This window comes from Lepus europaeus, chromosome 6, assembly GCF_033115175.1.
Source record: "Lepus europaeus isolate LE1 chromosome 6, mLepTim1.pri, whole genome shotgun sequence".
Classification (NCBI taxonomy): Eukaryota; Metazoa; Chordata; class Mammalia; order Lagomorpha; family Leporidae; genus Lepus; species Lepus europaeus.
The window spans coordinates 17,828,555-17,845,362 of NC_084832.1; the positions used below are offsets into that span (position 1 = coordinate 17,828,555).

A 16,808-nucleotide genomic window follows, 5' to 3' on the forward strand; every position below is an offset into this window, starting at 1 on the left:
ATTTATCTGCAATTCAATTTTAATTTTAATTTAAAATTCAGCAAGGTTGTAGAATCAATGTAAAAAAGTCTATCATATTTCTATACACTAATAACACACAAATGAAATTAAGAAAATCACATTCACAAAAATATCAAATATGATACTTAAGAATAATTTAACAAAATAAGTACAGAACTTATACACTGAAAACTATAAAACACAATTGGAAGAAATGAAAGAAGACCTAAATAAATGAAAATATATTCTATGTTCATGTTTCAAATAACACAATATTGCTAGGATGGCAATATTTTCTGAATTGATTTAACATATGAAAATAAGATATAAAAATCCCAGCTGGCTTTTAATAAATATTGACAACCTGATCCTAAAGTTAATATGGAAATTCTATCCCAAAAAGAACTCTTCCAACTCAAGAGTGAAGATAAATAACTCAATTACAATGAACAAAGAATCTGAAAGACATTCCTCTGAAGGAGGTACACAGATCCCACAGCGCAAGAAAAAGCTCAACAGCATTCTGTACCATGTAAACACAAATCAAAACCACACTGAGATACTTCTCACAAAGTAGGATGGTTAGGATGGAAAAAAATATGTAATAGCAAGTGTTAGTGAATGCTGTGGCTAATTTTATCAATCAACATGATTGGGCTAACGGACAGCTAGAGAACCAGTGACACAGAATGTCTAGGTGAGTCTGTGAGACTACGTCCAGAAGAGACTGGCATTTGAGTCAGCACCCTGAGTACAGAAGATTGTCCTCAGCAATGTGGGTTGGCATCATCCAATCTGTTGAGGGCCCAAATAAAGCACAAGGGCGGTGATGGAAAGGCAAATTCCCCCCCCGCTCTCTCAGCTGGGATGTATACCTTCTGCTGTCCTAAGATGTGGCTGCTCCTCATTTTCAGGTCTTCAGATGCGAAGTGGGACTCACCCATTGACTCTTTGGTTCTCAGGTCTTTGCACTCAGACTGAACAACATTGACTTTCCTGGTTCTCCAGCTTGCAGATGACAAACTGGGGGACTTCTCGACCTTCATCATCATGTAAGCCAAGCTTTATAATAAGTTTATATGAGCATGTATGTGTAGAACCGCAATCCAGTGGGAATGTGGAAAAATTGAAATCTGCAAACACTGCTGATAGCAATTTACATAGACACATTGCTGTAGAAAGCAGTTCATTGGTTAGCCAAGACTGCTATTATCCTTATCATTTTACAAATAAAGAGTTCATCTAAATGCTCAACACAGAGTTACCATATCACACAGCAACTGCACTCCTAGGCATATACCTGAGAAAAATCAAAATAAATTTCTTCATGAATGTTCATTGCCACATCATTCATCACAGCCAAATTGTGAAAGCATCCCAAATGCCCATCACTTCATGATTGGACAAATAAAATATGCATTTCACACAATGGAATATTATTCACCAATCAAACTGAACAAACCATTGGTGCAGGCTACAACACGGATGAACCCTGAAAGCACTGTGCTGAGTGAAAGAAGCCTCTTGCCAAAGACCACATATTGCATAGTTGAGTTGCGTTTGTGTGAAATCTCCAGGACAGGCAAATCCACAGAAACAGAAGCAGATTAGTGGTTGCCTGGGGCGGAGTGGAGGGGGGACAACTGGAGGATACTGGGGAGCAGCGGCCAAAGGGTATGGGCTTCTTTTGTGTAGTAATAAAAAAGTTCCAAACTTGATCACGGTGAAGATTATACAGTTTGGTGGATATGCCAAAACAATTGAATTATATGCCTTAAGTGGGTGAATTGCATGCGATGAAATTGTATGTTAATAAAAAGGTAGTAAGGCTTACTCCCATGACAGGACAATTCATTCTAACAGCTGCCGATCAATATCCTGGAACCAGCGAAAGGGAAGGGTGTTGAGAATGAAAGTGAATGTGGAGGAGGCAGAGTATACAATCCCTACAATGTGACCTAAACTAGAAACAAATATCCTGAGGGAAAAAGATAGCAGTAACAGTTCTGGCCAATTCCATCCCAAGAGAACCCTCACACCCAGTCCTAAGGTCCAGCCATCTGCCCCCTGGCCCCAGGACTACCAGGTTCACCTCTGTCTCTACTCTGGTTTTGGCGAGCTAACGGATGTTTTATCTGAAAAGTGACATTTTACTATCTATTTGCATTGCCTCATTTCATTCTGATCTTCACAACCTTAGGCATTCGTTAAGAGAGGTATTATTATTATCACCATTTCCCACATGTGCAGACTGAGGCTCCACAGGTTATGCTGGCAACGGTTATGAAGCAAATATGGAATGCGGAGATAACGCAACCGATTCCCAGTTCAGTGTTCCTTATATGTGCTGTTCCTACCTGCCTTTTTAAACACATGCTGCTTATTCTCTGTGGTAGTGTCCTCTTCAGAGTGTGCATAATTAAAACATTAATTGCAGCATGTATTTTAATTGATGGGCTCTGTTGATTTCAGAAACCACAAAACCACTGATTCATCAGATTGAGTAGAGTCCAGTCAGCAATGGAATTTATTAATCCATTTCTGCAGACATTACTAATAGTTTCCTTAAGCAACATATTCTCAAAAGGAGATGAAAGCAAAAAGCCCATGGCTAAAGCAAAGAGGATGGAACCCCATCAAACAAACATCAGGGAAGCACACTGTTACACGTGAGATTCTGGTGAAGTGTTGGATCCTCTAACCATGTCTTCTGTTTCTGTTCGTTACCTTTCTTTCACAGTATCATTATGAGATGCACATTGGCCCTAAATCAAAAAACAGATTATTTTCTGAATCAAGTGAAGAAACTCTATCTACATATATTTCAAAAATTTAAAAACTGAAATTAAGAGTTTAAAAACTTAAAAATGCAATCCTCAATATAATTTCAAAAGCAAGAGTAAGTTGAAAGACTCCTGAATCCTACCAACAATTACCAAATGTTACCAAGGAATACAATATATTATACTTAGGTGTGTTTTTCTTTTTCATTGAGATAATATACCATAAATTTGGATGATTTAGCTTTTCAAGAATTTCCCTTAAGCTATAATCACACAGATGAAAACTGACATACATGCATGGAAATTTTGTCACTTTCCTTGTGGAAAACAAAAGCTTGAGCTTGACTGGCTACACCTAGGAAATCTAGAAAACAGAACACTTTTTCTAGGCAGTGACTAAAAGCAGCTAATTATTTTTCAGGGTTGAAAATTAAGGGTCATTACTGGGAACCAGAAAGGATTACAATTGCATGGTCCTAGCCATGCAGAGGGCTCCTGACTAACTTTTCCTCCTTTCCCCCCAACAAACTGTCTAATTTCAGAAAGCGATGACCCCCAAACTACAGAATCCCTGCATCCAAGCAGGCCATCTTCTTTGTACTGAAAGAAATCTCCTCCCAGACTTTTCTACCTGTATTGATATAGACATCTGACTCTTCAGGGTTAAAAGGAACTAGGGAATCTTTAACATAGTAAACTTGTGAATAAATAGATTGGCTTGTTTGGTTAATTATAATAGCTCTGGATCCTGATATCCAGATGAAGGATCTCTAGTTATCTAGAGCTGTATAAAAAGTATCCCAAAATTTAGTGGTTTAATACAAGAAATGTATGTCATGAGTTGAGACAGGGCTCAGCAGGGTGATTCTTCTGTCTCCTGTGTTATAGCTGGGTGATGTGCTGCTGGCAGATGAACCACTTTGGAGGAGCCAAGATGCATTGTGCTCAAGCCTCGCACCTTGGCAGGGATGGCCAGGAGGCTTGAATCCATTGCACTACATTTCACAGTGTTTCTCTAAAATAAGTACTCTCAGAGTCATTGCCGTTCTGCCACAGCAGCTCAGGGCTCCCAGAGACCAAGAGACCCAGGAAGAAGCTGCAAAGCTTCTTATGCCCTAGACTCAGAGTGACCCTAATTTATGAGATTGGTCATGCAAGTCACTAAGGCCAACCCAGATTCAAGGGTTGAGTTACTAGACCTCAGTTATCAATGAAGGAGAAACAAAAACTGCCTCAGTCTTTAATCTACCACAAAATCTGCAGTCATGGAGCACAAGCCATGGAGCAGCCAATGAAAAGCCTCTGGTGATACACAATCTGATTCAAATGGCTAAGCATCAGCCTGTCTTCCTCAAAGCTCCCTGCCTATGGCTCCCAGATTACACTCCTCAATTCAATCCACTTGAGCAGCCTCAATATCTGCTGGTCAAAGAAAAAGGATTGAAGCTCACAGCTGTTGCCATTAAGTTCCTCTGCACTTCTAAAAAGAATCAGCATTAATTGAGCATGACAAAGGAAGTGTCTGCTCCGGAATGAAGACCTTTATATTTGCAGTGAGAAGGAGCAGTTATCAACGGGTGGGAGTTACAATTATCAGCTTTTTGTGTGATAAAAGTAATGAAAAAATAGTCAGTGTCAAATATCAAACAGTTGAGAAATTATATTATTTAACCCAGGTTGTTATAACAAAATGCCACAGACCAGGTGGTTTAAACAGCGGAGATTTGTTTTCTCATAGTTCTGGAGGTTGGACAGCCCAAGATCAAGGTGTCACAGGGTTTGATTTCTGGTGAGGGCTGCTCTGTGCATGCGCACGTGGCCTTTCTTCAGAGTGTGAACAGTGAGACATGCTGTCTGGTGTCTGTTACTTTTGTGTGCATCTCTCTCTCTCTCTCTCTCTCTCTCTCTCTCTCTCTTCTTAAGAACATTCATTGGATCAGGGCCCCACCATATGATCCCACTTCACCTCAGCTGTTTCCTTAAATGTCCCATCTCCAAATGCAGCCATACTGGTAGCTAAGGCTTCAACATATGAATTTAGGGGTAGACATGATTCAGTCCATAGCAGAAGTTCAACACAATATTTAAGTCACCATCCAGTTGCCTATGTCTCAAAACCCTGTTTTGTGATCAAATGAAGCTTTTGGGAAGGGACTAATTGATACACCTTCTGAAGATTCACTGTTTCAGATCCAGGGAATTCTTACAGTAAAAACTGTTACATCATTCACAGTAAGAACATTGACAGAAAAATAATGTGACCTTTTTAGAATGTATCCATCCAGGTCTCCCATGTGAGTGGCAGGGTCCCAAACACTTGGACCAGTTTCTGATGCCTTCCCAGGTGCATTAGCAGAGAGCTGGACTGGAAGTGGAGCACTGGAACTGGAACTGGTGCCTATATGGGATGCCAGAATTGCAGGCAGCGGCTTAACCCATTGTGCCACAACTCCAGTCCCAATAACTAGTCTTTAAGTATTCCATTCATTTTATAAAAATATATATCATGTTTTAATTCAATTATAAATTGCACTTTCCAGAGAAGAAACTTAAAAGAGAGAGGCTAAACAACTTCTACACTTGCAACTTAAAATCTGCTGTTGTCTTTGTTACAGACATGTTCTCAATAGCAATTTGAAAACAAGGAATTAAATAAGGGGCCAAATTGTTCAAGGGGAGAACGTGGGATAGATCCTAATTGAAACATTCTGATGATGGAAGGTAGGAATGTGGGAGTTGTACTTGGGGTATCAAAAACATTATTTAAGACATCTGTCTCCAGCACTACACTAGACTTCATTAAGATTAATTAATTAATTAATTAAGATTACCTTGATAATCCTGTATCTGAATCATGAGGTTAAAGCCTCAACCCCTTCTTTCTCCTTGACTGTGCATGCACAGGCTCAGAGCACGTGACTGATTCATTCATTCATCAACAATTTATCAAGTACTCACTTGATGCCAGGAGCCTTGCTAGGTGCTGAGATATATAGATCAATACGATATAGTCCCTGCCTGTGGCATGTTTATAGTTAAGTGAGGAAACACACAGGGGTTAACAGCTGTAACCAACAGCCCGCACTAAGATAGCTGATCCAGGTATGGGGGAAGCACAAAGCAGGAAATAGTCAACCCAGCCTCTTGGAATGTGACAGAAAAGGTTTATAGCAAAAGCAACTGCAAACTCTTATTAATAAATCCCTCAGACAGTATCTTCTCATCAGGCTGTTGCCAGCCTCTTTAACTCCTGTGTGTCCCAAAAGTAAAGGCAGAATTTCCTTAAAAAGCAAGCCCTATGGTGCAAGGAAAGCCCCCTTTCATGTCAAGTAAATAAACGAAGACAAATTTTGTCAACAGGGGGCTTTGTTTGACAGCGATAGGTGTACCTGCCAGCAGACGATGTGCACGCTGGAACGGCAGACACTGTTTTAAAAGTGCATTGAACAGCGGAGCTGCAGGCATGCATAGGATGGTCGTCTGGCCACTCCTGACAACTGACTGGAATGTGAAATTGGAGGCTGATAATGAACAAAAGGACATGTCAACTAGGAAGTTAGTATACAGAAACACTTCAGTGCATACACACAACATTAAAATACAATGTGGCTCTGCAAATACCCGGGGTGATAAGTCCACGGAGGTCATGAGTCAACTTTGCAGGCAGCTGGACTGATCACAGGCAGATTGCTATCTGACTGATCGCCATTCTTTATTACTGCAGAACTCCTGCCTTGTGTCCTCTTATTACATTCCAGTAACAAAAACCAGAAGGAATTACGGCATTTGCTCATGTGCTATTTTGCCTTGCCTCCAAAGAAAGGGAGCACTTTGCTGTTGGGTAAAACAAACATTCTCATTTGAGTATGGACCTCACGAATGACAGAGGGCTTGGCCTGTCCTCAACACACAGGGCACTGAGGTCACAACACGCAGTTACCTTTTCCAGAGGTGGTATAAGGGAAGACTGTAGGAACTGTAATAATAATGTAGGAACTGTAATAATAAACATGTAGAAAACTGTGAGATATTACTGAAATTAGCCAGCAAAATTAATGGAGGGACATTAGGTTCATGAGTTAGAAGTGTTAACAATGGGGCTGCATTGTGGCGCAGTGGGTTAAGCAACTCCTGGCTGTTCCATTAATGTGCCTGGGAAGGCAGCAGAAGATGGTCTGAGTACTTGGGTCCTTGCAAATCTTATGAGAGACCAGGATGGAATTCCAGGCTCCTGACTTCAGCCTGGCCAAGCCTTAGCTATTGCAGCCATTGGGGAGTGAACCAGTAGATGGAAGATTCTCATATTCTCTCTCTCTCTCCTCTCTCTCCCTCTCTCTGTATTCTGCCTTTCAAATAAATAAATCTTTTTTAAAAAGTACAAAAAATGTAAAGATGTCAATTCTCCCTAAATTGTTCTAGAGAGCTATAGCAATCTTAATTAAAATAATTTTAAAAAGGTTTTTAAAGAATTTTTGGAATCTTAAAATCTGTTCTAAAAGTTACATGGACATGCAAAGGCCAACAATAGCCCAGTTATGAATAAGAGCTAACATACCTGAACTGAGATAGAGCAACATTGGTGCAAAAATTGAAAAATATGAAGCAAAACAGCTCAGAAACCAAGTCACATGAATTTTACTTAGGGCAAAGTTGGCACTCATGAGCAGCATAACTAGGCAAAGTTTTCAATATATGGATCTCAAATGGAACTAAACCAAGCCTTAAACTATGTACAAAACTTTCCGATGGATTCTGGTAGTGGATAAATAGTACCTATATGATCAACTCTTTCTTAGATAAGGAACTCAGGGTGAAACATATTTTAAGAAAAGCTCTCTAAATGCCTGGAAAAAAAAATCAAAAGTGAACTGAAACATAGGTGGACCTGCCTGGAAAGAGTACAGCATGAAGTGAGTTTTCTACTTGGGGCACAGACAGCAATAGATAAGAACAGGAATTGTCCACAGCAGCCAGTTTGCAATGGTTGAAAACTAGAAACGACCCACTTGCTTACCTTCAGGCAAGTAAGCAATACACTGTGGTATGTTTACAAAGTGGAATATTAGACAGCAGATAAGACGAAATAAACGGCAGTGATGTGCAGCGATATTGTTGAATCCAAACCATAAAATTAAATGAAACAAGTTCATCATTAGGACTGTATATAAATGTTTCAACTTAAAAAAAGAAAGGATGGAAAGCTGACATTGAGGTGGAGGGTTGAGCTGCCGCCTACAACACTGGCATCCCATATGGATGCCTGTTCTAGTCTCGGCTGCTCCACTTCCAATCCAGCTCCCTGCTAGTGCACCTCGGACAGCAACAGAAGATGACCCAAGTGCTTGGGCCCTGTCACCCATGTGGGAGATCCAGATGGAGCTCCTGGCTTCAGCCTGGCCCTGCCCCAGCAATTGCAGCCATTTGGGGAATGAACCAGCAGATAGAAGATCAATTGATCTCTCTCTTTCCCTCTCTGTCTGTAACTCTTTCAAATAAACAAATTAATCTTTAAAAAAAAGTGAAATAAAAACATTTCTAAATGAAAAACTATATAAAAATGGAACAAAAATGGTTTCATTGTATTAGAGGGGACAGCTAGATAATCTTTTGGAGAGATCATTTAGTTAGACAGAGGTTTACCAGCACCTTTTATCTGAGTGTTGTATTCCTAGATGTACGTTATTAAATATAACTAAATAAAAGTGGGCCGCTGATGAGCCAAGTATGAGTCTATCATGACCCAGGCACTGCGATGAAAACATCTGTGGGCTTGGGGTTCACAAAAGAAAGGCAGAAGTTGGGGGAAGGAGAAAAGAGTGGACAACTGATGGCCGGAAATCTGAGATGACGTAACAACATCAGGAGAGTCCTCTAGCAGCCCTTGGCTATCAGGGGAAGGCAGTGAGTGGCTTACCCCAGGCTGAGGGAGTGAGGGATAGTGGACTGCGGCTGAGATGAACCTGTGCTGACCACAGAGCCGGGGGACACCCGGCAGCAGAGCAGCCCGGGTAACGTGGAGAGGCTGCCCCTTCACGCCGGGCTACTGCTGCTGTGGCTTTGGAACGCCTTAAGGAGACTGTCACTGCACACACCCTCGGTGAGTCACAGAAAGCCCACGGAAGGAGGCGGACTTGAGAACCTGACCCCGGAACCTGCTGAGCCTTCTACTACCTGGGCTTGCTTCAAATTCCCACTCTCCCATGTAGGGTGGGGGTGGGGGGGACCGGGGCAGGTTCCTTTCTCATCTGCTCTCTCCATTCCCCAGTCTGTAAATTGGAGATAGCAACTCTTAGTTCCTAGGGGTTTTCTAAAAGTTAATTAGGACAATGGATATAAAACATGTGGCATCTTTAAGCACTCAGTAACTGATAGCAAAGAAGCCAAACTCTCAGCGAAGGAGCTGGCCAGCAGACCAGCCCTAGACAGGAAGCTGAATCTGAGGAGCAGGGCTCAGCAGTGTAGACGTGGGAGGGGAAGACAAGCTGCTCTACTTCCAATCCAGCTCCCTGCCCATGGCTTGGGAAAAAAGCATCAGAGGACGGCTCAATTGTCTGTGCCCCTGCCACGCATGTGGGAGACCCAGATGAAGCTTCTGGCTCCTGGGTTTGGCCTGGCCCAGTTATCTGGGGAGTGAACTAGTGGATGGAATATCACTTGCAGTCTCTTGCCCTCTCTCTGTAACTTCAAAATAAAATGATGATTCTTTTTAAAAAACCTAAGCATGGCTTATCCACTGCCCTGCTGTGATATTAAAAGGGGTCCCTGTTGCAGGATTGTTCCTTTTCCAAAAAAAAAAAAAAATACATAAAATAAACGAACAAAACCAGAGCACCTGGGGAGACTAAATTCACAAGAAACCTCACCCTACCAGCACCCAGGATCCTTTTTTGAAAACTGCATAAGGTTGATGGGTTTTTCATCACCCAAGCACATGATACGCTCATGCTGCAACTCTCCCCATTCATTTCTGGTTTTCTTCAAGGCAAACTCATTCCAACTTTCAAAAATTTTTTAAACAAAGCCATTACCCTAGAAGAATTAAAGCTCTCCATTGCTTCTATAGGACTCTAGGGATCTGAAGAAGGTACTGTGTAGTGTTGTCCATCTTGAATTATCTGTATTGTCCTTTTTCCCCTAGGTGTTTGTTTTGTTTGGTGGGGGGCGGGTAGTGGTGAAAGGTGAGAGGGGGGCTTTTTGTTTTGTTTTTCTTGCTCTGCCATCTAGGTAAATCTCTTCTTCAAAACACCAGCCTGGGGGCAGGTGTCATGGTACAGTGCAGGGAGCCACTGCTTGGAATGCCTATATCCCATATTCTAAGTGCCAGTTTGAGCCCTGGCTTCTCAGCTTCTGATCTAGCTTCCTGCTAAGGCACACTATGAGGCAGTGCCTGCCACCAAGGTAGGAGCCATGGAGGGCGTTCCTGGCTCCTGGCTTTGGCCTGACCCAGCCCTTGCTGTGGCAGGCATTTGAGGAGTGAACCAGCAGATGGAAGACTCTCTCTCTCTCTCTCCCCTTTTAAGTAGATTAAAATAAGTTAAAAAGAAAATAAAGAATGAAAATGCTAGCCTGCTTGAGCACCACTAAGGAGGCAAGAGGAGTTCTCCATGGTTGATGTCTATACTCTCAGTTTGCAAGTATGGCAGAAGCCGTGAGGATAAAGGGCCGGGAATCTCACTAGAAGAAAACGTAGCAGTGAAGGGCTGCTTTGGCAGCTGTTGGATCCTGCCACGCCTCCTCTTGTCTCAAGGGCTCAGTGTAGACCCCCTGTCTGTCTGGGATCTCTCCTCCCTAGAGGACCGACAGGAATACAACTAGAGAGCTGACAAAAGCCCAAGACTGACTGTTGCCACATTTGCTCATTTCCTTCTTAACAGGACAAACAGGCTGTGTTGCTTTTCTATGCAGGTAGGGAGGCTTACGAATTCTTTCATTGCACTTAATTAAGAACTTCCAGAACCCCAACGTTCTTTTACCACGGTCGCTGGATTTCAGTGTCCCAGGTGTGATTTTTTTGGCTTCTGCACCTGGAGGGCATCACGTTCACTGCCCATCACTGCCACCTGGTCACCTCAAGACCCCAGTGGTTTGCCTTCACCTCCATGCTTCCAGAAAATTCCAACAGTGAGCCATCTGGGTGAAAATCCCACAAGAGAGAGACTGAAAAGTTGGAAGAAAATGATCGCATTCACCTTGAGACCCAAATTCTCTCTTCTTTCATGGCTGGGAAAGAAAGAAAGAGAAGCCAACCAGTCGGTCTGGTGTTGCCAAGATACTTTAATTCCAAGCCACCTCACTGCTGCCTCCTAGTGAAAGTTTGAGAATTGAAAGGCGACCATCTACTGGCGGTGATTTAAGGAGGACAGAAAGAAAGTGAATTTCCATGAACTTTTTCTGAGAGCTTCTGAGTTTCTAACTGGATGCTTTTCCATATCACCTGTTACCGTGGCCACAGGGAAAACACAGAAACAGATTCTACTGATCAAATCACACTGTCCTCTGGGGTTTACCATCAAAAGTGGACAAGATAAAATCCATCAAACTTGGAATTCTCTTTCGATTTGTTTTTCCTTCACTTCTGACCTACATAGACCATTTCATTTCCTATAGCCTGGTATTTTTTCATCTTTAGGATAAAACCACACAAAAGCAAAAAGCTAACACTCAAGCAATTCAAACACTACTTACAGGAGTACTTCAAAAACTTCATGGGAAATGGAATTAAGAGATAAGTTCATTTCAGTGCAAATAATTTTTGAAATCCCTGCATAGTTTCTTCAGAACAGTTACTTTCCATCAACTTTTTGAGGACGCCTTCCAGGAGAAAATTTAAAAAGTGAATTTACACTTTGGTACATATGGATGAAATGGCTGGGAAAATGGACTGTGTTAAATGCCCAGACACATTCAGGCCAGGGACGGGAAGGCTGGTTAGGAACAGGGATGCCACCCTGTCTTCCTTTAACGAACCACTTATCCTGGGTGCTCTCCTTGGTTGTGAAGGGTTTAGAATATTGATTCCCCAAAAACCAAAACTGAAAACCAAATCTCCCCTATGTTGAAATGGATGAAATTTTATTTGGGGAACACACAAGCACACAGACAGACATTTTCCATCTGACACTTTTGTTTTTCACAGCTCAACATTCTTGGGCTTGGGAAGGTTCAAGTCCATTTACAATCTCTAAACAGGCAATGTTGCACACCTAGCACTGGAGAAACTATGTCCAAAGAACTTCACATACCTGGTTTTCATACGACATTGCACCTATATATGAACATGCTTTTCAATCATACATACAAACTATTCTTTCCTATGTTATCATGGATTGCTGATTTTGAAACAAATTTGAAAAGAACATAAGATAATGTCACTCACCAATCTAAAACAAACTTTCTTAATCTTTATCCTTCTTGCTCGATCAAGATAATTTTCACAATTAGACTCAACTTTATTCTCAATGTTTAGTGAATAACAGTTTTCACGTCTGCATACCTATGCATATGTTCTTTGGGTGATGGTGTATAATATGTTTGTCTCAAACCTATTATACAAGTTAGTAGGTTAAAAGCTCAGGGATGATAATTTTGTAGTTTATCATCACAAAACAGTATATTTAACATGCTAGTCTATGTAATTACACCTGCTAGTGTTTTAACATTGCTCCACCCAGAGTCTGTGAATGACAAGAGTGTCTTTACACAGCCTGTTAAGGAGTATGGTTCTAGAGAAATCACTCCAATTGTTTTAGCGACACTAGAACATAACTGATACAAAATAAGCATTTGTAAGTGCGACATCTTAAGAAAAACATAAACTTCCATATGCCACTGTTGATTAACATTTCTGTGAATTCTCACAACTAAAATTTAAAAGAGCAATCACTATTTTTTATTAAAATGAGGGGAAAAAAGCCTAAGTCTTAATAAATCTGAAGGCCTTAAAACAGTTCTGAAGTCTCTAATTACAATCAATGCCTTGTGTCCATGTATGCGTGCGAATCGACCACAAATCGCACGAAGACTTAAGGATTTAAGGGTGGTACGTGTTCCTACTTGCACACACCACACGGCGAGGTCAGATCCAAGCTGCCAAAGAAAATAAGGCAAGCAAGCGCTCCCCCCCCCCCCCCGCCAAGAGCAGGCCACCTTGCCTAAGTGCTCAGCAGACCAAGAGAAGAAAATAGGCAAACAAAATCACTCTGCTTGATTTTTGCACCGTGTCAATCCTAAAGAAAAAAAAAAAGTGCTCTAACTACTAAGAAAACGGTGCTTAACAGCATAAAAAAACTCCAGTTTAGAGTGAGTGATACGTTTTGCTTCCTTCTTTCGGAGAAACAATTTATAACTCATTGATGTTAAACACTTGCACGGTACCTCTGCATTTAAGTGAGATATTGTAAGCAAACTGTACCTTAAAGACATCAGCATAGAGATGACTCTGGCGACCAGGAGTGAAACAAAACAAAACACACACACACACAAAACAGATTGTTTAGAAAGGGCTGGGTAGCCTGTCAAGGGCACACACTCCCAGCCTGGACTAGCTCCTCTCCCGAGGGTTGCCAAGAGGACACTCAGTCCCTCCTGGGCCATTTCCACTCCACTCCCTCGGACTGGATGCCAGCGCCAGCGCGAGAAAATGCGGGCAGCATCTGTTGCCAGTCACCACCCGGTCCTCCAAGGAAGGCGAGCCCATGGCTGTTGGGAACAATTTTCAAAGCCTGTCAGGGGTGCGTCCCCCCTTCCCCGGGCTTAACCCTCTTCCTCCGTAGCCGGCGAGCCTCCTCCTCCATCCCAGAACCGCGACCGGTGCAGCAGCGCCCGCCGGCCAGGGTAGCCCGGGATGACACCAGGGGTAGCCAACGCCAAACAGTGCGCAGACTCCGCGGCGCGCTCCGGACTCTCCACTCGCCTCAACCTGCTCGCCAGCGAAAAGGGGTGGGAGGAGGAGTGCTGGGAGGGGGGCGGGGGCGGAGGGGATCCTGTTAATCCGAGGTCCTGGGGGTGTGGGAGCGGGAGGAGGCTCCGCTGGTCCCTCCTCCCTCCTGCAGGCCCCGGCTCCACCTCCTCCGCATGCCCCCAGATATACACACACTCTGCCGCGGCTGGACATGCACACCCAGCGCCGGCTGCGGGCGGGCACACACGCAGGTAGCGACACTCACCTGAGCCGGAGCAGAGCGCTCCCGCCGCCCGCGGAGCGCCAGCGCGGCGGCCCGGGCCGGGAACGGCCCCACTTGCGCTGCCGGAGTGGGGAAGGCGGGAGCGGCCCCAGCGCAGACCTGCGAACTGAGGTGATGGCGCGTTTTGCTTAAATCCTGTCCTCCAGCACCTCGGCCTGCTGGGCTGCGGCCGGAGAGCGAAGAGAGAGCGCGGGGCCCCGGGCGCGGCGCACCGGCGGGCGCACGCTCCGAGACGAGCGCGCCGAGAGAGGGGCGCGGCGGCGGCGGCGGCGGCGCAGGAAACTTGAGCGAACTTAGTTGCAAGTGCCCGGCGGCGACCGAGAGCAAGGGAGGAGGCGACGTGGCCCAGGCCGGGCCCGGCGCGCCGCCTTCCACGCCGGCCTCATCCCGGAGCCCGAGTCGGCCTGCAGCGCGCGGAGCCAGCATGGCCCCGCGGACGGGAAGACGTGGCGCCTCGGAGAGCCGGGAGAGTTGCCTCTGAGGCCGGGTGACCCTGGGCTAGCTCCGGCCTCATCCAGCCTCCTTTCCTCACCTCTGCTGTCCAGTGGCCGGAGAGGAAGACTCGCGAGGCAGGCGCTGGCGGGGAGGGGGGACAACTCCTCGGCACCCCCCCACTCCCCAAACCCCAGCCGCTCGGGGTGGGGGGCGATTCCCATCAGCGCGCCCTGCATGCCCGGGTCGGAGAAGACCCGCTCGTGCGGCTGTATTTGTATTTATATCCATTGCTGCGCTGTGCGTTCCCGTGGCGCGCCCGGACCCTCCTCCGCCTCCCCCTCCTCTTCCTCCTCTGGGGCCACCTCCCCTCCTCCCCCCACCCCCATCGGCTTCTGTCAAATGAGAAAGTCACCGAGGAGAACCCAAACACTCCAGCCGCCGAGAGCCCCCTTTGGCACTCGGCTGCACGCGGCGGCGGGCTCCTCGGCTCCACTGGGTGCAGTCCCTTCGACGCAACTTTCGCGGCCGCTTTGCACTTGAGAGAGGGGAGGCAGCGGCTCCCCGCGGGCACCTCGCGAGCCGACGTCGCCGGAGAGGAAGGACGGAAAGGGAGCAAGAGGCCAACTGCCCCCGCGGGCCGGGGGCGCCCCGGAGAACTTACAACAGTGTCCCGGCCGGAGACGTCAGGGAAGCCGGCGGCGCGCCGCGGCCCCGGGCCGGGGCCCCGGCCCCCTCCTCCCGCGCGGGAGCGGCGTCCCGCGCGCGGCCAACATTGATTTCCTGCGGGCCGGGGGCGAGGGCCCGGGCGGCGGCGGCGGCGGCGGCGCGGTGCAGCCTCGGCACGGCGAGAGCATGTCCAAGCCGGTGGACCACGTCAAGCGGCCCATGAACGCTTTCATGGTGTGGTCGCGGGCCCAGCGGCGCAAGATGGCCCAGGAGAACCCCAAGATGCACAACTCGGAGATCAGCAAGCGGCTGGGCGCCGAGTGGAAGCTGCTCACCGAGGCGGAGAAGCGGCCGTTCATCGACGAGGCCAAGCGCCTGCGCGCCATGCACATGAAAGAGCACCCCGACTACAAGTACCGGCCGCGGCGCAAGCCCAAGACGCTGCTCAAAAAGGACAAGTTCGCCTTCCCCGTGCCCTACGGCCTGGGCGGCGTGGCCGACGCCGAGCACCCGGCGCTCAAGGCGGGCGCCGGGCTGCACGCGGGCGCGGGCGGCGGCCTGGTGCCGGAGTCGCTGCTCGCCAACCCCGAGAAGGCGGCCGCCGCCGCCGCCGCCGCTGCCGCGCGCGTCTTCTTCCCGCAGTCGGCCGCCGCGGCCGCCGCGGCCGCCGCCGCCGCCGCCGCGGGCAGCCCCTACTCGCTGCTCGACCTGGGCTCCAAGATGGCAGAGATCTCGTCGTCGTCGTCCGGCCTCCCGTACGCGTCGTCGCTGGGCTACCCGACCGCGGGCGCCGGCGCCTTCCACGGGGCGGCGGCGGCGGCTGCAGCGGCGGCCGCGGCCGCCGGGGGGCACACGCACTCGCACCCCAGCCCGGGCAACCCGGGCTACATGATCCCGTGCAACTGCAGCGCGTGGCCCAGCCCCGGGCTGCAGCCGCCGCTCGCCTACATCCTGCTGCCGGGCATGGGCAAGCCCCAGCTGGACCCTTACCCCGCGGCCTACGCCGCCGCGCTATGACCCCGCGGGCCGCCTCGCAGGACCGCTGTGCCCGCGTGTACATATGTATAGGTACGAGCCGGCGGCCCCGCGCCCCGGGCGGCGGGGCGGGTGTGGGTGGACAGGTGCCAGGCGGAGGCCGAGGGCCGGTCGGCGCGCGAGTGCGCGGGGCGAGGGCGCGCGTGGGCGCCCGGGATCGTGGCAGACCCGCGCTTCCCGCAGAACCCCCGGAGACAGGGCTGTTGGGCCCGGCTGCAGCTGGTGTTGGCTTTGCACTTCGGAACCTGTTGCGTTTTGGACCACGGGGGTGCAGGAGTGATTTCTCTGACATGCTGGCCTTAACCGTTTGGTGTGCTGGGAGTTGCCTGGTCCATTTCGCGCGTGTTTCTCACTCTCGCTCCCCGGCCCGCGGTGTGTGTCCTGCCCTCGCTCCCGAGCGCGGGGTCGGAAATGGCTGGCGTGCGCGCCAGAGATGCCTCGGAGCGCTCGCTCCCTCGTTGCGCCGCGTGAACTTTGCAGAGCTCTGCTCCCCGGAGCAGGGCCCCCAGACCGGTCCGTCCGTGACCGGTGGCCCGCTCCAGCCTGGCCTTTGGTACGGGAGCGGACCGCGGGTGCTTTTGTTTATCAGGCCGTATGCAAATCGGAGCGAACGCTCTTCCCCGCGAGCGAGAAACGCCGACCAGATACCAAGTGAGATCAAAGTTGTCCATTGGATTGTCTCCCTTTAAAGAAAAAAAACTACTAG

At 47.6% G+C, this 16,808-nt stretch overlaps 1 protein-coding gene across 2 annotated transcripts; it reads left to right on the forward strand.

The window, feature by feature from the left end:
• Nucleotides 1–15,253: 15,253 nt before the first annotated feature.
• Nucleotides 15,254–16,084, forward strand: SOX21 (SRY-box transcription factor 21). Of its 2 annotated transcripts, XM_062195279.1 has the most exons (2): nucleotides 15,254–15,690; nucleotides 15,757–16,084. In XM_062195279.1, the coding sequence occupies exons 1-2, from the start codon at nucleotides 15,254–15,256 to the stop codon at nucleotides 16,082–16,084; spliced, it is 765 nt and encodes a 254-aa protein (XP_062051263.1). The 2 variants fall into 2 exon arrangements, with proteins under 2 accessions (XP_062051263.1, XP_062051262.1); XM_062195278.1 differs by having other exon boundaries at nucleotides 15,254–16,084.
• Nucleotides 16,085–16,808: the final 724 nt, after the last annotated feature.